The 23,911-nt window shown below is 34.9% G+C and overlaps 1 protein-coding gene across 1 annotated transcript in view; it reads left to right on the top strand.

The window, feature by feature from the left end:
- LOC150092268 (kinesin-like protein KIF21A) overlaps nucleotides 1-23,911 on the top strand; it is a 524,778-nt gene that overhangs the window by 335,660 nt on the left and 165,207 nt on the right. The window contains exon 24 of the mRNA XM_090415090.1: nucleotides 18,628-18,787. Coding sequence (XP_090271216.1) covers nucleotides 18,628-18,787 — 160 coding nt within the window. The remainder of the gene's footprint in view (nucleotides 1-18,627; nucleotides 18,788-23,911) is intronic.

Raw genomic sequence — 23,911 nt, forward strand, 5'->3', positions numbered from 1 at the left:
TTACCTCCAGGAAGATAGAAGAGAGAAAAGTCTTGAATACATAGAGAAAGACAGTTGTGGAGGTAGTGTGAGCCAGAGGGCTGCAAGAAAGCTCTTGGGATGACTGCTCAGAATGGAGAAAGGAAATACAAGGTAACTGCTGAGCAATGGAGATACCCACAAATATTTCATCTGCATTGTTTGCTTATGTTTTTTCCACAAGCTAAATTAAACTTTCCAAGAAATTATATTATTGTTTTATCCTTTACACCTAGGCTACTTCTATATAGAGTCCAAGGGAAATTTTAAAAAAATATTGCCTTTTATACCATAATGCAAAGCACTCACCCTTTCAGATATGTATAATGCTATGCATTATGGGAAGGGTTTATTGAGGTCTCATCAGTGGGAGCCAGATCCAGAAGAGATATCAAGGATGAATTAATGCAGAAGTCATTTCCCATATACAAGTGGTAAAAAGGTGTACTACTTATCATTAAAATACTCTGAATCTGAAATAGTTATAGAAAGTTTTTTCTTGGTTGCAAATTAGATTAAAAATTTATTTCATCTATCTTTCTGACATCAGTTGTGGTCATAATCTATACTGCAGTATTTTCAGATTCATCAACCTTGGATTCAAGTAATCTCTAGAAAATTAGTGATTGTCTGCCTTAAACATCAGGATATTTGTTTCCACTGATCTTGCACCTGTAATTTCATCCAACGACAATTGGAATAACACAAGTTTTCTGCCAAAGCCATTTCTTATCAGAAAGACTGCACAAAGAAATCTTAGTTCTAATCCTAAGAGGAAGATGCAGAATAGCCCCATTACATAAAGGTGGCCTCATGACAGAAGATCTTCAAGACAGGTTAAGGTATTGGAAAAGTTGATTATGAACAGAATTAGGGAATGGGTTGTTAGGAATGTGATACTGTATTGGGATGGAGTGCATAGTTTTATGAAGGTTTTGTCTTTGTAATTCACTCATTTTTATAATGTCAGAGCAGTGTTGAATAAGTGAAATGGCCTTATAATTTCCCTGGTGAGCATTAATCTGGTGATATTGATTGAGAGACATGAATGGTATATGGTGGAGTAGAATCCAATAGATGGCATGTGACCAGTGGTATTCCATAGGTCTCTGTATTTGGGTTGTTGCTGTAAATTTTTACTTTATGATATTAAAGGAAATGACTTGATGGGGAATATATTTACTGAAGTAAACCTAGAAAGACAATTCATGAAAGTGATGTACAGATGTACAAGGTGATATAAACTGGCAGTGTAGGCAAAGGATAATGGCTACTACTCTAATGTGGTCAAGTGTAATGTATTGCAACATATATTACAATGAAAATGGGTATGCTTATTTATGGATGTCTTTAAGTGGGAGAGAAATTTCATTATCCAGCAGTGTCATAAAAACCAACTGGAACAAGCAGAGGAATTGAACAAGTATCAGATTGACATAATAGGTGTTACCAAAACAAAGAAGACAAACAGGTGAGATTCAACTAAGCAACAAATACAAGATGTTATATTCAGACAATAATGATAAAAGAAAAAGGAGTAGCTATAGTATTAAAAATGATTATGGAATGATAACTTTACTCTGTGTCATTGACAGGAAAGTGACAGAAGTAGAAGAAATATTTGAGTTACTAAGCGATTACTTCACAAATCTTTATCAAGTGGATGTTTTGCGGTTCCTGATGTTAGAATTGAGAAAGACGAACTGAAGCTGGACAGCATATTGAAAAATATCTATGTGAATGCAGTGAAACTTGTTGGCATGTTGGCCAATGTGCTACAAGAATATGCACGAGAACTGGTAGTGCTGCTGACAAAGTTGTTTAATCTAGATAAGCCTCAGCTCTGGCAAGATTCAAAGAGAGTAACATAGTTCCATTACATATAGATGGCTCTAAGACAGAAGTAGCAAGCTTCAGACCAATTAGTACCTCAGGAGTGATGAGTAAAGTATTGGAAAAGTTGGTTCAAGGTAAAATTCAGGAATGATTGGATAGGAATAAGTTATTTTTCAAACAAAACACACACACATGTATATGTTAAATATTATTTAATGACTGAATTCTGAGATAATAGAAAAACAAGTAAATTTAATATAACCATATCTCGGAATTGAGTCATTAAATAATATTTAACATGTCTAGAAACTGAATCAATCTGCTTACCAATACACACACACACACACACACACACACACATACACCATATTTTTCCGTGTATAAGACTACTTTTTTCTAAAATTTTTAGACCCAAAATGGGGGGGTTGTCTTATACAGGGGGAGAGTAACTGTTGAGAGATTTGCGGTTGCCGTAGCGAAACTGCCAGTACCTTGTTTCTGCGAACAGGCTTCCGCCAATCATTAGCCTTTGTTAACTCTGACGATTAACGATGGATTCTGAATAAACCAATCAGAACTCAAAGCATTCATATGTCTGCAACTCGTTGGCAGAGTAAGTTAATGCATTAAAAATATTTTAACCTATAAAAATGTCTGAAAATAAAAAATGATTGTCATATTCTTCAAAATTCAAGTTAAAAGTCATCAATTATGCAAAAGAACATGGAAATAAAGCTTCAGAGAGAGAGTTTGGACCTCCTCCCACTGAGTGTATGACAATGGAGAAAACAGGAAGAACAACTACTCAAGATGACAAAAAAGAAGAGGGCATTAAGAAGAAAACCAGCAAAATGGCCAAACTTGGAGGGTTAAGACTTGGATTATGGAGCAGCACCAGAGTGGGATGTGTGTGTCAACCAAGCTTATTCAATATGAGGCAAAAAGATTTGCAAGAGAAATGAACATTGTTGATTTCACAGGAAAGGCAAAATGGTGTTTCAACTTCATGAGGAGAGAAGGGTTGGTCATGAGAACATGAAGTAAGTTAACCCAGAAAATGCCACCAGATTATGAGGATAATTTGTTTATTTTTTTAAGGTATATATTAGAACACAGAAATTAAGTAAATGATTAATTTATTAACTTATTGCTGATATTTCGCTGGTGTTATAACCAGCATCTTCAGAGCACAAAAACACAGTTTGTTACAATATGCGAGACTATGACAGCATGGTGTAATCAGCAGACAGGTTAAACAAAATTGTAGCAGCAACACAAAGACTAGTCTTGATTTTTTGGCGCCCTCTATCTGAAAAAAAAAAAGCATACTAGTTTTTTCTTAGGATGACTGTCTCCCAGATCTTAGGCAAGTTAATACAGCTATATTTGTTGAGATTTGGAGTGTGCTTCAGGGCTTCTGTCGCCTCTAAGAACAATCTCTCCGACTTATAAGAGTTTCTGTGTAGTACTTTTGTGTTTTTCCAGTTGATCCTGTGTGCAGGGGTATCCAGAGCATGGTCTGCTAGGCCCGACTTGCCATAATGATAATTCCGGACGTATCTTTTGTGTTCGTTGATGCGGATGTTCACAGTTCTTCCTGTTTGACCGTAGTAGCCTTTTCTTCCAACTGCATGTGCTAATCTGATGATATTGGAATATTCAGTTGTATGCAAAGGTACAGGATTTTTCTTTTTCACACATTCTGGCCAACTAGCTTTTCAGCATGCATTTAAAATTGATGGTTGCAAGTTTGATGCAATCAAAAATAGAAAATTTCTTCCTCACATCAATAACTGTCAGTAAATTATCCTTATCTAGTTTATCCAAAATGTATAGGAATGTTCTTCTTATGTAGTAAGTTTTGAAGGTAGTGATTACACCCTGGTCTAGTGGTTGTATTAAGAATGTTGTATTAGGTGGCAGAAAACAAAATTCCACATTCGTGTCTTCTAAAACAGGATTTACAGGCACATTGTCTATAATCAATAAAACTTCAAAGTTTTATTGATACTAGGAAATAATTATACTGGAAATACCCTTTTTAACAGAACTGAATTCAAACAGAAATTTTAAAAATAAGTGCCATTTGAACCATGTTAAATCAAAATATGCAGTGTAAAAATAGAATTCTTTTGTTATTTAGATTAAGTGGATATTGAATCCAACATTATTTCAAAGCTGAATAGAGAAACTACAAGAGTTTCGTGCCGAATATAGAAGTTTTGGCAGATCCAAGCATAAGCAAACCTTTCATGACAGGGGCAACTTGCGGTAAAGGTGGAGTAAGCTTTGATCATTTCCCATAATGTAAAGCACATCTCCTTGTGGACATTATGGGAAATACTAAGGAAACTAGATACTAAGGAAACACTAGACACCTTCCTTGGCCACCTAAACAAACAAGACAAACGCATACAGTTCACAATTGAGATAGATTGAAAAACAGAACATACTTCCGTTTCTAGATACACTTGTCACATGGCTTAATTCTGGCAGTCTTTCCTTCACTGTTTGTTGGAAACCGACACAAAATGGCCAATATATACACATAAACTCTTACCACCACCCAACACAAAAACTAGGTGTCATTAATACTCTAAAAAAAACAGGGCTTTGAAGATCTGCTCCAATGAACAAGCGCTGAAAGATGAATTTAAGGAAGTGTGCGAAAACATCGTCAACTTATCTAAGCCAGACTTTGGGTTTTTTAGGAGAGGAATCTAGAGCACATTGCTCAAAATGTTCCATATAAAACACAAGGATAAGCTTATTCCATATAAAATTCCATAATATAGACTATTCCATATAAAAGTTAGCAGTTGGGGGAGGGGGGGGAATAATGGCGAGCTCATGGCTGTGCCTTATTTTTGTAGGTAGAAAGCATTTTGCCATACAAAATAACCAGAACGTAATACATGTGCAAAAAGTTCCGTGATATCTGGAGGGAGTTTGTTCTGTAAAAGGATTGTGTCATTGATTGGGACATTTGTAAAGAGGACAGAGATGTCAAAACTGACTAAAAAATCATCTTTTTCTAATATAATGTCTTCGATTATGTTTATGAAGTGTTGTGTGTTTCTGATATAGGAGAGGGAATGACCTACCGACTCCTTGAGTGTTGCCGCTAACTTCTTGACTAGGTGATAATTCGGGCTGTCTATACCTTCAACTATTGGCTGGAGTGGTGTTTTGTGTATCTTTAGTAGACCGTACATTCTTGGGGAACGAGCGTATTGCGGAAGTAATTATTTGACTGGACCATGTAGTAATTGATTTAAGTAGTTTCTCTGTTTTCTTTTTTATTACATTGGTTGGGTTGTAGTTAACAAGTTGGTATGTAGTATTGTCTGAGACTAGCAGATTCATTTTTCCTAAATAAGTGGTTCGGTTTAGAATAACAGTGGCACTTCCTTTATCGGCTCTAGTTATTACGATGTTCGGATTCGATTTTAATGATTTCACTGCTGTTAATTCGTGTTTCGTTAAGTTGCTTCTTATTGTTTTCTTATGATTTACATTTAAAATGTTGGCGGTTTCTAAATGTATTTTATCTGCTATGTTATTTGGGATGAATCTTAAGCCACTTTCAATATTACAAATAAAATCCAGTTTGTTCATTGATCTGGGTGCTAAGGCAAAATTTAGACCTTTGCTGATTAGCGAGAGTTCATCTTTGATTAAGGTGTGGCTGGATAGGTTAACTATGTTACTGTTACCTTCTGGTTGGTAGGTTGACGTTCGCTGTGAAGTAATTTGAATATGTCCATTGGTTTTGTCGATCTTTAAAGTTATCAGCAATACTTTTCTAAAAAATGGTTACAACCAAAACACTATTAACAAAATTCTCCACAAGACCACAATAGAAAACAAAGATAAACCAGACTACAATAAAACTATAACCATTCCTTACATTAAAGGGACATCAGATAAACAGAATACTACAGAAATACAACCTCAAAATCACCTTTAAACCTCCTGCAAAATTTTAAAGCTTACTCAACTCATCCAAAGACCTACTCCCTCTGCTGGTCCACCCTGGAGTATACCATATTTATTGCACCTGTAATATACCATATATATATGGGAAACAGGTCGCACAATTCCTTTCAGACAAAAGGAACATAAATGACACATTAAATATAATAACTATGGTGAAGCTGGCCTTTCTGATCATGCCCTGAACACTTTACATAGAATTGACTGGAAAAGCACCAGTTGTTTACAGGCTTCCTTAAATTTGCTTTCATACATGGTATGAATGCAAATTTAAGGAAGCCTGTTAGATTCTTATCAACCACCTCATTTTGAACAATAATGATGGTCTAAAAATCCCAAGCATATGGAAGGCACATATTCTACCCCATGGAACCTGTCTCCCTAAGAGTTAACTATAAACAGGACTGTAGATAATCCAGAATCCTAAATCTAAATAACAATTGTAATGTTAAAAATAGGACATCATTGTTACTATAAGAAAACTATCTATAAGAAAGAATGTTGCTCTGATGTTATCTTAAATAGAATTTAGCTTTGATGTAGTTTCTAAATAAATAATTAATTTGTAATTTTATCTGTATTTATTTATTTATTTTTTTTTTTTTCACTAGAGGTAGTAGAATAACCGGTGATCAAATCATTGTTTCTTTAGCTTACTGTGTGAAATGTAACTCAGCTTGTCCTTGTATATTTGTATATACTCCAGATGATGACCTTAATATGAAGGTCAAAACGTCGGGAAATTAAAATAGTTATTTATAACACTGTTGTAAAGTCCATAATTTCTAATATGAATGCTGATCACTGTGAAACACTAAAAGAAAGGAGACTTATTTGCACCTATGGTCTCACAGAAGATTCTATTAAGATAGAAGTGGCTTTAGAGAAAGCAACTGATACAGTGAAAAATGAAAAGTTGGTCCTTGTTTGGGATCTCAATAGCAGAGTAGGAAATGATTGTCAGGCATACAAAAATATTTTGGGAAAATTTCTAGAAAAAAAGCAAAGCTAATAATAATGGCAAATACCTGTTGGATTTCTGCTCAGGACATGGACTGGTTATTACTAACACAGTATTCTAACATAAAAATGTGTAGAGATGAGATTCACATGGAGAGAAGAGGCAAGGAATAAGAAAAGTCTCATTGACTATGTTATTGTTGATAGTGATGTTTCTTCCCTGCTGCAGGACACCAGAGTATACAGAGGATTTGAAATTGGAAGTGATCACCATTTAGTCTTGAGCAGGATAAAGTTGAATTTCATATTGAAAAGAAGAACATGCAAGAAAGTTTTAAAGTGAATAAAAGTTGAGCAGCCCTCAGATGTGACCTGTAGACTAAAATACACAAACATAATTGAAGAAAAAATGAAAGAGTTTGAGAACAGGAACCAAACCTTGGAGATTCAGTGGAAAGCCCTGAAAAAAACACCAAAATTGATTCAGTGATGACAGCACAGAGGTAGAAAAACACTCAACAGACAAACAATCAGGAATACATATCCATACTTGAAGTAGAAAAAGCCATCAAAAGCCTGAAATGGGGAAGGGTAACTGGAGTAGAAGATATTCGACCAGAAATACTCGAGTATGAAAGTAGAAACATCTTACAGCAGCTGCATAGTTCAGAAGGCCTGGACAGAGGAACGAATTCCAGATGATTAGAGTATAGCTCTCATAGTTCCATATACAAAAAGGGAAATAAAACTGAATGTGAGAATTATAGAGGTATTGACCTAATGATTGTTTTTGGTAAGATTTATGCAAATATACTTGAGAAACAGTTGAGAAATGTTGTGGAAGGGAAGCTTGGTGCAGAGCAAGCGGAATTCGGGCCAAGTAGAGGCTGTCAGGATCATATTTTCACTTGACAACAGATAGTTCAGAAATCATGGGAATATAACAAAGATCTCTATTTAAGTTTAGTAGATCTAGAAAAGGCATATGACAGGGTGTCAAGAGAAAAGCTATTCAAAACATGACAGTTGTGTCAATGGGGAATTATATCATGCAATACTTAATCTTTATTTGAGTTGTAAGTCAGCAGTTAGAACTGAAGTCCAGGATGATGGTTTAATGTTACATCTGGTGTCAGACAAGGATGTACATTATCCACCTCTATTATTCATTATCTATATGGATCACTTTATAAAGGAAAGTGGTATATTAACCTATTATCAAAATGCAGATGATGTTATCCTTCTAAATAAATCCAGTACAAGTCTGCAAGATTACCTGACTAAATTGAATAACTGTTGTAATAGATTTGGTATGAAGGTCAACAATAATAAGAAAAAGAAAATAGACAGAAGCATTGAAAATATCAACTGCATTGTGAATAGAGAGCCTATAGAACAAGTAAAACATTTCAACTATTTAGGCATGATTTTTAATGAAGATGATAAATTAAATATGGAAATAGAGAACAGAATCAACAAAGCTAGTATGGTAAGAAGTCAACTGAATAAATTTATGTGGAATAAGAGAGAAATTAGTCAAAACACTAAATTAGCTGTATACAATGGTGTTCAAGTTTTAACTTATGAATCTGAGACCTGGGTCATCATCAAATTCCTGATATATACCCTCAAGGGGTGTACTGGATATGATAGTACTACATGAAAAATTACATCATTACTAACTTCCTATCTACAATTTTCCTCCAAATCAGTCTGTTACCTGTCAAGACTCCAACATTATCAGATCTTATATTTCTATCTTCCAAGGCACTTTTTATTGTATCAATCCACTTATATCTTGGTCTTCCTCTGGGTTTCTTTCTGCAAACCTGGAAGGGAACACTTGTTTTGCTAAATCTTTCCTCTCTCTCATTCTGTTTAAGTGACCATACCACCTGAGATTGGCTCTGCTAACACATTCCTGGATGCTAACAATGTCAAGCTCTTTCCTAATATTCTCGTTTTTAATATGACATTGCCATTGATGCCATCTGTTCATCCCTCTAATCTTTCTCAGGACTCTCTGTCTGTGGTCTTTAGTCTTTGGTCAAGTGTTTTATTTCTAACCCAGCTCTCAGATCCATAGGTTAAAATTGGTTTGAATACTGTGTTGTATACAGCTAATTTAGTGTTTTAACTAATTTCACTCTTTTTCCATATAAATTATTCAGTTAATTTCCTACCATACCAAGTTTGTTCATTCTGTCGTCTATTTCCATATTTAATTTATCTTCTTCTCGGGGGGCCCTGTAACCCCTAGAGAGCGCGTCCCCTGGGTGGCGGATAGGGGAGCCAACCGTGTGTGTGTGTGTGTGTGTGTGTGTGTGTGTGTGTGTGTGTGTTTGTTTGTAATAGATAATAAGATCTTAGAACAGGTGAATTCATTTAACTACCTAGGATGTATGATCACATATGAAAAAGTTGTAAAAGTAAAAATTGCAAAATATTTAAAAATAACAGGTGTAATTAATTCTATATTTAAACCAAACCTAGTTCAAAAACAAACCAGACTAAAAGTATACAATACATTAGCCCTACTAGTCTTAATGTATGGAAGCGAAATCTGGACAATAAAACAAAAGGACAAAGATTAACAACAGCGGAAATGAAGTTTATGAGAAAAACTGCAAAGTATTCCCTATTTGATCACAAAAGAAATGAAGAAATTATGAAAGAATTAAACCAAGAACCAGTAATAGAAATAAATTAAAAAATATAAACATAAATGGATGGAACACATTCAAAGAATGAAAACAGAAAGATTACCAAAACAAGCTTTAAAGTTAGTAATGTGAATTTTGCATGTAGTACTATCATATCCTGTACATTCCTCGAAGGTACATGTCAGGAATTTGATGATGAAGTTGTCCCAAATCATGGGAAGGCTTTGTTAAGAATAGAAAATAAATAACAGAAAGATGGGGAAATTATTCTGGAGGCTATTGAAAAAGCTCAGAAATGGAGGAAGAGTACTATAAAAGAAATAGAAGATGATAAAGATGACATTAAAATTTAAGATAAAAATATTCTAAATGTTTGGAGTAATTAGTTCGAAAGATTGCTAAATGAAACAAGCATTGCCAGCATGGTGGTAAAAAAACATTCATGAGAAATGCATTATTTGAGTATATATCAATACATGAAGTAGAAAAAGCTATTGCTATCAGAAACCTGAAATAATAAGGCACCTGGAATAGATGATATTCCACCAAAAATACTCATATAAGAATTTATAAAAGTTTTACATAGGGTACACTGCATAATTTAGAGGTTCTGGTCATATGGTTGAATTTTTGAAGATGGAGTATTGCACTCATGTTACCCATATATAAAAAAGAAATAAAACAATGGGAGGAATTTCCATACTGTGTGGTACTAGTAAGCTTTATGCAAACATACCAAAGATGGGCTAAGAAAAGGGAAACTTGAGAGAAAACATGCAGGGTTCAGACCAAATAGGGGTTCTCAAGATAAGATATTTGTTTCTCAACTATTAGTTGAGAAAGCATGGGAATATAGCAAATATCTGTACTTCAATTTTGCATATCTGGAAAAGCAAAGAGAAAGCTGTTCAGAATGCTACACTTACGGTGGAAATGGCACATTATATCAAGCAATACATAGTCTATATTTGAGTCATAAGTCAGCAGTTAGAATTGAAAGAGGTATGAGAAGATAGTTGGATGTCAAACCTGACATGAGACAAAGTTGCATATATTTTTTCACTGCTATTTGTTATCTGTTTGGATAACATTATGAAGGAAAGTAGCATTAAACCTGATATCAAGATTGGAGAGGTTAATCTGATCTCTTTACTTTACGCAAAGTATGTCGTATTCCTAAATAAATTCAAGTTTGCAGGATTCCCAATCTAAATTGAATAACTGCTGTAATTAAAATTTGTTATGAAAATCATCAATATAAAAACGGATTATGAAAATATCTGGTACGATGAAAACATGAATTACTCCTGAATGTAGATCCTATAGAACAAGTAAAGCATTTCAGCTTCTGAGCCACATTATTTAAGTGAAGATAAATTAAATATGGATGTAGACAACAGAATTAGCAAAGCTAGTATGGTAAGAAGTCAGCTCAATAAATTTATATGGAACAAGAAAGAAATTATTCAAAACACTGAACTAGCTATATACAAAATGTTCAAACCAGTTTTAACTTATGGTTCTGCAAGCTGGGTTGGAAATAAAACATTTTATCTGATACAATGGTATATCATGATATGATATACCATGATCTGATATATCATATCACATCATGGATATGAGTATTATGAGAAAGATTAGAGAAGTGCAGATAATAACAATATTAGCATAATTAAAAACATGGAAATTAAGAAGCAAATGGGCATTATTCACATTCAGGAGCATGCTTATCAAAACAAGTGCTTTTTTTGCTATTGTATATGTGTGGGAGGGTGTATTTATTTTCTCCCTTCACATTCCAAGTGGTTAACTCTTGAGTTTAAAATGGAGTCCTTAAACACCTTACAATCAAAATAAAAATCATTAATTTACAAATAACATAAATGTATACAACTCAAATCAACTAATGAACTATGCATGTGCCAATGTATTCTTCAAACTACAACTTTAAACAACATGAAAAACACTTTTGCTACATAACCTTCCTTCAGTTACATAAGCCAACAGGTATTATCCTATATGGACAAAACTTTTAGAATTTAAATTTCTGGCTTCCTGCAGAAACTTTTATTCCTTCTTAAATTTACACTGGAGAAATACTAATATAAAACTTGCTTTATATGACAGATCAGAACTAATTGAAAGATCTGCTTTTATTTTTCTAGAAGAACAAGTCTTACATTAAATACCATGAGTCTGGACTTGCAGAGCACACTACCAGCACTAAAACATAGTTTATTGGAACAAGACAAAGAGGCCTTCATACAAGATGTTTCTTCATAGAACATCTTTAAAGAAATGTGTGAAACTTTAATTCATCATCCTAACTTAAACAGCTCCAATGAACTAGGTCTATCTTCCTTTGTAGGAGATAGTACTTTCTAAATATACTAATCCTTCCTCACTTTATTTTGCTTATGTATATATGTATATAATTTTTTTTTTTAATAAGTTACTAAATTATTGACCTTATTTAGTTATCTTACATTAGCTACTCAGGTGGTGCTTTTTTGAATTATCTGTTATTGTTTAATTGCCATTCTATGATCCTGTACTGATGATGGCTATGATACGTAGATGAAAATTCTACAGTAATAGTCAAAATTAAGTGGTTATTGAATACCACATTATTTCTTAGCCGAATAAGAAACTCAAAGATAGGAAATCGAATCTAAGAATTTCATGCCGAATATAGAAAACTATATAAAATTCGGCAAGACCAAGCGTGAGCCAACACCTGGTCGTGCAATGCTGGGCAACTCAGTCACAGTCTTCATTATTTACCCATAATGTAAAATTATGGGTAAATACCAATCACAGTCTTTAGTATTTACTCATAATGTAAAACACATCTCCTAGGAGATGTATTATTGTTCTACATTATGAGAGAATGTCACTACCCAGATCGGTTTCAACCTTTTTTGAGGTCTCATCAGTGAGTAGGTAGGTAGACCTAGATGTAATACTCAAGTATTTGTGCACCTTTCGGCGAATCGTATAGTAAAGAAATAAGCTCTGACTACTGAAACTTTAGTATTACATCTAGGTCTACCTATTCACTGACGAGACCTCAAAAAAGGTCGAAACCGGTATTGCACTACCAGGTGTTGGCTTATGCTTGGTCTCACCGAACTTTATATAGCTTTCATATTCGGCATAAAACTCTTAGATTCGATTTCCTATCTTTGAGTTTCTTATTCGGCTAAGAAATAATGTGGTATTCAACATCACTTAATTTTGAATATTTTACTTTGCCGAAGTGAAGCCTGTTGGCTCTTATTTCAGTAATTACAGTAATAGTTTTTTTTATGAGTTTTCTTCCATTTTTAGAATTCTTCTGTTATATTACATATATCATTGCACACATATCAAACATGCATATCATTACACAGTTCTATTCTATTTGGATAGTTATTCCATATCCATAACTTGGTAGCATTAAAGATGACTGAGAATTAGTTGAAATTTTTGCAATTAATAGTTTTTGTAAGTTTAATCTATAGTGGGTTATTGCTATAAACCAGGTTTGTTTGTTGGGATGAAGAAATTCATTGCAAATAATTACCCAGATGAGTACTAAACAAGTAATTATTATGGGTGACTTAAGTTTTTCTCTGATATCCAATCAATGCAAGACTTATTTATTAAGCTGTTTTATTAAGCTGTTGCATGACAACTTTCTCAAGCAGCATGTGAACAAAGCAACTCGAGGACAAAGAATTAAAATTGATCATAGCATCAGAAGGTGTCTCAGTTTGAAGAGGATGTGAAGATCTGTATTTAAGTTTTGTAGATCTGGAAAAGGCATGTGCCAAGTAAGAAGCTATTCGAAACGCAACAGTTATATGGTGTCAATGGGGCATTATATCAAGCAATACTTCATCTTTATTTGAGTTGTAAGTCAGCAATTAGAATTGAAGGAAGTACAGAAAGGTGGTTTAATGTTAAATCTGGTGTCAGACAAGGATGTACATTATCCCCTCTGTTATTCATTATCTATGTGGATCACATTATTAAGGAAAGTGGTATTAAACCTGATATCAAAATTGGAGATGTTAATCTCAGCTCTTTGCTTTATACAGATGATGTTATACTTCTAAATAAATCTGCTATAAGTCTGCAAGATTCCCTGACTAAAGTGAATAACTATTGTAATAGATATGGTATGAATGTCAGCATTAAAAAGACAATGAAAATAGGCAGAACATTGAAAATATCAACTGCATTGTGCAACCCTGAGGAAGACCTTTTATAATCAAGTTACAAGAGCAGTAGATGAGGGAAAGGCATATACTGCCATTTTCTTGGATTTAGCGAAGGCATTTGACAGGGTGCCACATGATAAGCTGATATTCAAGTTGCAGCACATGGGTTTGGATGTCAGGTTGGTCAACTGGATTCAGGATTGGCTGTCCGATAGGTATCAGAGTTGTGTATGGTGGGGCAGTTTCAAGGAGGCAGAGGGTTACAAGTGGGGTCCCATAGGGCTCAGTACTGCGACCTATATTGTTTAACCTTTATATCAATGACATTGTTAGTGGATTGCAGGGGGATGTTCAGCTGTTTGCAGATGATGTGAAGCTGGGAACGGTTATTAGTAATAGTGCAGATGTGGTAGTCATGCAAGAGGATTTGAATAAACTAGACAGAAGGGTAAATGAATGTGGTTTTTGGTTTAATGCAGCAAAATGTAAGGTCTTGAGGTTTGGGACACATCAGTGAAACTCTGCATACTCTATTGGAGGAGATATACTGGAGGAAGTAGGGGAGACAAAAGATCTGGGGTTGATGATTGATAGAAACCTGAAATTCAAGGGACATATTGCAAAGGTGGTGAAGATAACACAAAGGATTGCTGCAATAATGAGAAGGACGCTGACCTGCAGAGATAAGAGTTATCATTCCATTGTATAAGACCCTGATCAGACCACACTTAGACTATTGTTTCAGATTTGGTCCCCAGGATTTGAAGGGGATAAATTAACTGTGGAAAGGGTACAGAGGCAGATAACGAAGATAGTTTTAGGACTGTACAATGTTAATTATGAGGATTGGTTGAGGGAATGTGGACTGCAAGAGTTTGGTGGATAGAAGAAGGAGAGGTGATATGATTGAGACTTTTAAACTGTTGATAGGTGGTTACAGGGTTGACACTGGGGAGTTCTTTCGTTTGGTTGAACAGCAGGAAGGAGTGATGACAAGGAGCTATCCCTGGAAGTTACGAAAGGAAATTGTGAGCAAGAGGGTGAGAAGTGGTTGTACCATGGAATGCATTGCCTGATAGTGGTGAGAGTGAGAACGGTCAAGGAGTGGTATGATAGACTTGTGTTTGCTGGGAGGGACCTCCCACGTTGAGTCTTGATAGACTTGTGTTTCCTAGGAAGGGACCACCCACGATGAGTCTTTTGACTCCTTGGAGGCCTAAATAATAATAATAATAATAATTATGAATGGAGAACCTATAGAACAAGTAAAACCTTTCAGCTACTTAGGCATGATTTTTAATGAAGATGGTAAATTAAATATGGAAATAGACAACAGAGTCAACAAAGCTGGTATGGTAGGAATCACCTGAATAAATTTATATGGAATAAGAGAGAAATTAGCCAAAACACAAATTAGCTGTATACAAGACATTATTCAAGCCAATTTTAACTTATGGATCTGAGAGCTGTGTCAGAAGTAAAACACTTGACCAAAGAAGACTAGAGACTCTGGATATGAGAGTCCTGAGCAAGATTAGGGACATGAACAGATGGCATCGATGGCAATATCATATTAAAAACGAGGATATTATGAAAGACATTGTCAGCATCCAGGAATGTGTTAGCAGAGCTAATCTCAGGTAATATGGTCACTGGAATGAGAGAGGAAAGATTAGCAAAACAAGTGTTCTCTTCTAGGTTGGCAGAAAAAAACCCATAGGAAGACCAAGATATAGATGGATTGATACAGGAAAAAGTGCCTTAGAAGATTGAAATATAAGATCTGATAATGTTGGAGTCTTGACAGGTAACAGACTGATTTGGAGGAAAATTGTAGATAGGAAGTTAGTAATGATGTAAGAATTGGATAAAGGCTGAATTGGATAAAGGGAGTAAATACACTCTGATACTGTTGGACTTTGCTAAGGCATTTGATAGGATACCACATGACTTGTATAAATTAGAAAATATGGAATTGCAATTTAAACTATTGTCTTGGATAAGTGGGTGACAGACAGGTATCAGAAAATAGCATATGGGGAATGTAAATCTACCAGATTAAAGACCAGTGGTGTGTCCTAGGGATCAGTCCTTGGACCACTGTTGTTTAATCTATACATTGATATTGATAAAGAACTGTCAGGAGATCTCCAGTTGGTTCCTGATAATGCAGAGATAGGCAGGGCAATCAGAGATGTTACTGATATATAGCATTTACAAGGTGATCTGAATAGGCTGGAGTGTTGACAAATAATTGCTATCAATTCAATGTTAGTAAGTAAGTGTAAAGTTATGCACTTTGGCATAATGTGATATCCAGCAGCATATTATATTGGTATGAATATGCTTAGAGTAGCTGACAAGGCTTAGAGATCTTGGAGTTGTGGGGGATAGAAAGTTGAAGTTCAAAAGGTCACATAACAAAAATTGCAAATACAGATCATACGATAATTGTGATATTATCGTATGATAATTGAAAAACCATTTGAAGTATAATGATGAGGAAGCCATTTTGCCTGTCTCCAAGGTCTTGATATGACTACACATGGATTATTATGCACAGATTTGGTCTCCTCTGTTCCAAAGGGATAAAGAAGCTGTGGAAAGGCTGCAAAGAGTTTACAATATGGAGATTTTGGAATGTAAATTATGAGGATAGATTGCGAGTATATGTGGACTGCAAACAATGGTAGAAAGAAGGGGGATATGAGTATAAACTTTGAGATGCCAGTACAGGATATCAATTGATTAAAATTTTTCATTATAAGGAAGGTAGGGAGAGCTCTAGGGTGCATCCATGGATGCATCCTAAGTTCTCCCCCACCCTAATCTCTTAAGAAAAAGGTAAGAGCTAGAGTTCTCTCTCATACAGCCATGAGTGAGTAGAATAGTTTGCCTGTTGAAGTGGCGAGTTCATTTAGTGTGAATGAGTTTATATAAGGTATGGCAGCTGGTGCATGGCTTCCATCAATAAGTCCTTGACTCCCTGGAGATCCAATAATAATTATTATTATCAGTCACAAAGCAGGGGACTAGAATAAATTAACAGAGCTGATTAGCAATGTGCAGTGGCTCAATCAGTTGAAAGGGGAGAGATTTCAGCAGTGCTTGAGATTTGGTCCAGAATTAATTACTTATGGCAATGCCAGATTATATTCCTAAGGTTTAGAGGATAAATAAAGTGGGAGTGAAATGGATGAATCATGGAATTGTAGATACTTCTGAGAAAGATTATAAATTAAAGATGCCAAGAAATTATATTCTTGGTTTAATCCTTTATTCAAGTGGGAGCAAACAAAGTTTGTTCGTGAAGTAACTTCACAACATGGCAACTGGTATATATAGAAGCTAATGACGTCATATCACTTGACTTAAAATCCCATAATGCAAAGCAATAAGTTATACTAAGGCAAGTGATGGGAAGTCATTAGCCTCTGTATATGAGTTGCCCAGTTGTGAGTTACTTCACATGCAAACTTTGTTTGTTTACACTTGGATTAAGGATTAAACCAAGAATATAATTTCTGAGAAAGGTTATGAAAGATATAAAGAACAGGGTACCCATCAACAGTATGAGGGATATACGGTGCATGCTAGGAAGGTGACAAGTGTATTAAGGAAAGAGAAATTGGCATATGAAAAGAGATTGGCTGAAGCAATAAAGCAAAATCCTAGAGAATTCTGTAGTTATGTTGCCAGCAGAAGAAAGCATAAATATAGAAACTGACTTTAGCTGCTGGAGATGAAATGAGTCCGATGTGCTGGAAATGCTTGAGTATTTTGTTATTTCATGTAGGGGATCTAAGAGTAGCATTGAATAGCAGAAGAAAGGTGGACAAAAAAAACACCTGTAATTCAAGAATGGTAAGTGTTTAGAATAGGAGCCAGCAATGTTGAAATGACATCCCCCATTCTTCTGCCTAAAGTACCAACTCATTCAAATCCTCTTGTAACATCAGAACTTCTTACCATTGCTCTTCCTAAATTAATGTTATCAGCATTTGAATGAGTTGGTGCTTTAGGCAGAAGAATGGGATGCCATTTCAATATTGCTAAGTGTGAATTTATGCACTTTGGCCAGAGAAGATGGAATGAGGTTTCACCACATTGGAGGAACTTGACTTCAGGAAGTTAAAAGTGACGGGATCTGGACATCTCGGCAGATAGGGAATGAAATTCGAGGGTCACATCACAAAATTTGTAATAACCCAAAAAATTGCTGCTATAATGCAAGGAATGCTGACATGTAAGGATAACAGGTGATAGTTCCACTCTTTAAGGTACTAATTATGCCTCATTTGGATTTCTGTGCATCGATCTGGTCAAATGGCTATACTAGTGATAGGGTAGCATTGGAAGGAGGGGGGGGGGGCAGAGATGAATAATTAAGGATGTCTCAGGACTGGTATATTGAGTAAGAGGACAAATTGAGGGAATGTGGTCTTCAGATCATGGCAAATAGGAGGAGGGGGTTGATATGGTTGGGAGATTCAAGCTAGTGAGAGGAGCTTACCAAATAGATACAGGGGAATTATTACTTAAGGTAATGGATAATGCAAGAACAAGAGATTATCCCTGGAAACTGTGCAAGGGTAATGTGAGTATTGGTAAAAAAAGAGATTTTTTTGCTTTGCAGGTAATGAATGAGTGGAATGCTTTGCCAGAATGGGTAGTAAGTGCTCTAACATCGAATATTGTCAAGACCAAGTATGGTAAATGTTTGATCTCCCACGATGAGACTTTGGACACTCCATGGACGTTTGTAAGTAATACTAAGAAACATTAATACTAAATCATGAAATAACAAGTCAAAAACTTATTTTCTTGGAATTCTATGGAGTGCCACAGTACTACTCGCAATGCAACTCATCGCTTTTAAGATTTTTTTTTTTTTTTTGAACATGCTATTGTACATCATTAAAATATTATCTTATTATTTCTTTTATTAGAGCTTACAGGTTGTCCAGAAAGACAGTAATGTTAAAGAATTGGAAGCCAAGCTAAAACAATCAATGGATAGTAATACTGTTCAGGTACAATTCCTGCAGCACCTTGTTCAAGAAAGAACTGTTAATGGCTATGACTATTCTGTTTCTACTGTTGAAATTGGTAAGCATATTTGTTATTTTTCTGCATGTAATTGCCATTCTCTATAGTCATTGAGTGATAGTGTCAAGTAGCAAATGAATTAAAAGTTTGAAATGTTCTTGATATATATATATATTTTTTATTTACTCATCCTGACACTTCAAAACACACTGCTATATTTTTCATATACTTCGATTTCCCCCTCCCCAAAAAAACCCCTCCATAATATGGAGGCCTGGTTGGCTGAGTGGTTAGCGTATCTGCTCTCCAGCCAAAAGGCTGCAGGTCTTTTAAACTGACTTCTCAATTTGGAATTTTTAAAAGATCTAGCATTAATGATTGATATCCTACAGGAATTATTTATCTGTCAGAAGCTCTACAAAGTCGTAATATGGTAAGTATTATAAGGGCTAAGTTAGGCTCTTTTTTTTTTTCTCGATGATGCGAGCCCTTTGTTAAAATTTGCTATTGTAAATTTTAACAAATTCCATAGCTCACCACTGCCTTTATCCAACTTGCCCATAACATTGTTATAAAATGTGAGCAAATTGCTAAAACATGATTTTCCTGTAGTAAATCCATGCAGTTCCTTGCAGAGTATAGCATGTTTGTCTACCCATTTCTGTATGCCGGTTCTTACCAACTTCTATGAATTCTTCACTACCACACCAGAGATACTGATAGATCAAGTAGTACTTGAAAAAGCAGTGTTATGTGGAACCTCTGCATTCATTACAGAGATTTTGAGGATAAAGTTCGTCCATCAAAGTAGAGTGAGATTGAAAGCTGACTTATCAACTGTAGAAGTTAGCAGAAAGACCATATGTTGGGTATTGCTTAACACATTAACCTCAGGCAGCATCTGCATGCACATAAATTGCCAATTGTAGCTAGCTGCACCATATGAACAAATCTTTCCCTCTCCTTATAAGTTTTATTATGCTATAATAATTGCACATATGCATGTCTAAAATTTTTAGGATCACATGTTCTTTACTCATCCAGCAACTTATAGGACATATATATAAAATCACAAATATTAATTATTAATAATTTATTTTGAAGTATTTCCTTTCATACCTATTCTTTCTCTTATATTTCCCATCCTCACATGACTTATTAATGATGCTTCACATATTTGTTTTTTAGTAATTAAAATATACCAACTAAATATAGCATTCTTCTTAATTATTGTTTTCTAATACTGTATATCCTAAAACATGTAGATTTGTGTTACAATTGAAGGACCTATCACTATGTGGCATTCTGCCAAATCTCTTGTGCAATCTTGGTATATTTTTTCCTATTTCTTTACTATTTCATGTATTTAGATATTAAATAAGAGCAGTGAAATTGAGCATCCTTGACAAATTCCTGTTTATTAGTTTCTGTTTGGAAACTTTTTCATTGATTCTTACATATTCGATTGCTTTAATATATGCTGCTTATTGCTGAAAGTAGCTGATTTGGAATGTTTTAACTTCTTGTGTATGATGCACATTTTGTTCCTTATGACTGTCAAAGGCATTTGCAGTCTACGCAATTCTATATGTTGAATAAAGTTTGTGCCTGAAGTATCTTCAGGACTGAGGCAACTCATAGTAAAGGTGGACCAAGCCCTCATCACTTCTTGTCTTAGTATCTTCCATAATGCAAAGCAGATCTCCTTGTAGACATGTATAATGCTATGCATTAAGGGAAGGGCCACTATCCAGACCGGTTTCAACCTTTATTGAGGTCTCTTCAGTGGGGAGCCAGACCCAGAGGTGGTGATACTAAGGTGGAAGCAATGGAGAAGTCATATTTACATATACAGTTGCCAAAAGGTGTCTTAGCTTATTATTAAACTAAATTTATTATAGTCTAACCCACTGGGTTAGACTATAACAGAAGCTAGTGAGGACAAGGATTCAGAACTGGGTGGACAGCAGTAGAATTCTCTTTAATGGACAGCATGGAATCTATTTTGGAATCATTATTGTTTAATTTGCATATAAAAGACATTGAAATGCTTAGAAGGAATGCAAAGTTTGGGAGAGTTACGAGAAGAGCAGATGCTGTATTTTCAGACATTTTGCTAAAATTTGGCACAGCGTATTATGGAAATGATCCAGAGAGCAATGGCATGCAGAAGTATGGATGTATTGATTCCGTTGTCCAAGACTGATCAGGCCACATAGATTACTGTGCACAGATTTGGTTTCCAGGTTTTCAAAAGGATATGTTGAAGGGTCCAGAGATGATTGACTAAGTTGGTATCTGGTTTTTGGAATATGAGGACAGATTGAGCGAATGCAAATTATAGAGTCTAGCAGATAGAAGGAAGAGGGAAGACATGATCAAGATGTATAAGTTGATAAGAGGTAATTACCAGATTAGTGTGGATGAGATTTTTCATAGAATATCTGGAGATGGGGAGAACGAGAGGCCATCCCTGGAAGTTGTATAAGATGGGTGTGAGCAAGGGGGTGAAAAGTAGAATTTTTGCATGAAGAGTGGTGGGTGTTGGAATGCATTGCCTGGGAGTGTGGTAAGTGCATTCAAGTCGAGGTATGATGAGCTGTTCATGTGAAAGTGGTGTCTCCCACGATGAGTCTCTTGACTCAGTGGAGGTCTGTTGATGATAATAATGTTATATCTACTTTTACTTTATTGCTTTTGCTTTCTTGCAACAGCAAGAAAGCAAAACCTCTTTCAGGACAATCCTTATCTGATTCCTTTGTCTAAGTGATAATATTCCTTTTCTTCTTGCTATATGCCTGTTCTTTCCTTCCCACCATTTTCTTTGTCTTTGTTGTTGAGATTCTTTATCCTTCGAATTCCATTCATAAGCAACATGATGACCATGGCCAATTGAAGATTTCTTTTTTTCACTGATCTCTCAGTAATTTGTGATCTCCTCACACAAGACACTCCAATGAATGACAGTAGACCTTGTTTGGTGGTGGACCCAGGGAAAAGGATCAAAACCCCCAAGATGCTCTCCTTTCTGATGTGAGAGATTTTAGACAAGTCTTGCAATAATATAATAAGTGTCTCTCGAGATTCTCATCTCGGAGTTGCATTAACATTGGGATATGCAGTTTTAATTAGTAAATAATGTTGATTTTTTTTTTTTTTCAACATGTTTAGTTCCTTTTGTTTATTCTGTTTATATATATCAAACCTAAGCTTTTGAAAAGCTTAGGTTTGATGTAAAAAAAAAAAAAAGTTTCAGATTTCTATAAATTTGATATGTATTTCTCCTTTTTCATGTTTACACAGTGATCAGAGTATACCATGAAAATTAGGGAAACAACTACCATGTTAGAGTTAGTCTTTTAGTTTAATATAAACCAAAATAAACACTCTACGTTTCAATCTTCATATTAAGGTCATCATCATCTGGAGCAGGGGCGGCCCGTGCATAGGCACTGCGGAACTGCAGCACCCCCAGTTTTTCTCGATATATAAATATATTTATTAATTTGTCTATATTTGCTTGTAATATTTAATTTTATCATCAATAATCCTATACAATTCTCTTATTTTATATAAAAAAATAATAAAAATCCATCTTGTAGCACTTAGGAAGGCGCTAGCAGCACTGTGTTACCACAGTGTCATATTGCTACGCGCACAAATATATGCACATTATAGTGAGATGCGAGCTATTAGCATAATGCAGCACTGTCCATCGCGCAGTTCTACTGTTGTTTATATGCAGTTTGCGCCAGTAGTAGAGTGTTCGTAGTGCTTATCGTATTTGTTCCGTCTCTTTAAATATTTGGACATTACAATTAAAGGATTTAATTGTAATGTTCAAAAATTATAAATCCATTCCTTTAATTACAATTAAAGGAATGGATTTTATTTTTAAGTAATTTTGAATTATACCAAATCGTATAATTTTATCGATAATAAACAATATTTTTTCATGTTTAATTTTGTTTAAATATATACCATAATTTTGATATTTTATCCAAACATGTACACACTGTACTTACAGTGTGTATCTATATTTCGAAAGTTGCAGCACCCCCACGATTTCAAGCCACAAGCCGCCACTGATCTGGAGTATACACATATATACAAAGAAACAAGCTGCACTACAATCTACAATGGTATGCTAAAGTTACTGATCAGCTATTAAAACTATTGGCCTGACCTCTGATTAAAAAAAAAAAAAAAAAAAAAAAAAAAAAAAAAAAAAAAAAAACTTACTACATCAAACTAGAATCTGTTATTATTATCTATTAGCTTATAAAATTAAGCTTTAGAGTTCACACTGAAAAATAAATAAATAATAAAAAATTATAAGTATGCATATAAATTGCAACAAACTGGTATGAATAGTGGCCAATAAAAGCTGAAAAATTGCTTAGTCCTAAAGTGAGGCTTTGCTGGTAAAACTAAGTGGGCTGAATATGTGCCATCCAAATTCTTGGGATTTTTATGACACCATTATTGTTAAGATTAGGATGGTTAATCAAAATTTCACAGGCTTCTTTAAATCTCTGTTCATACCAAGCTTTTGTATCATGTAAAGAACAAGTACTTTGCCAATCAATTTGGTGTAGGGGGTTAACCTCCCTACTGGCTGAGGTGGATGAAATAGTGAGACCAAATTGCACTTCTTATCCATGTTTATTTAATGGGTGTTACAGAATCATATCCAGGTTTAGCTGGATGTCTATAGACATCATGCCCCGGTTTTGGGGGGGTTAAGAGCATGATCTGAGAGGCCTGCTTCAAAATTGTTAAATTTAATGTGTTGTGTTCTTTTTTATGAATAGGGATTGTATGTCCAATTTCACTAATATAAGGTAAGTTACAGGTGCAATAGATGTAATAAACTGGGTGTGCCAATGGGGGAGAGGATCAGGATCCCTAGAGGAGTTGAGTGGTATTAAGATTATAATGATGTAGGATTCTATTAATTTTTTTCTGATAACCCTTTAATGTATGGGATAGCTATGGTTTTACTGTAATTATATTATTTTTTGATGAAGTTTTATGAAGAACTTTATTAATTAATAAAGGTTGATTAACCACCCTAATCTTAACAATGATCGGCCAGCCAGGTTGGCTGAGTGGTTAGCGTATCCGCTTTCCAGCCAAAAGGCCGCAGGTTCGAATCCCGCCATTGTCATGGATGTTTGTGAT

This window comes from Typopeltis vanoorti, chromosome 26, assembly GCF_054136105.1.
Source record: "Typopeltis vanoorti isolate ZY-2024b chromosome 26, IOZ_Tvanoo_1.0, whole genome shotgun sequence".
In the NCBI taxonomy this organism is placed as follows: domain Eukaryota; kingdom Metazoa; phylum Arthropoda; class Arachnida; order Uropygi; family Thelyphonidae; genus Typopeltis; species Typopeltis vanoorti.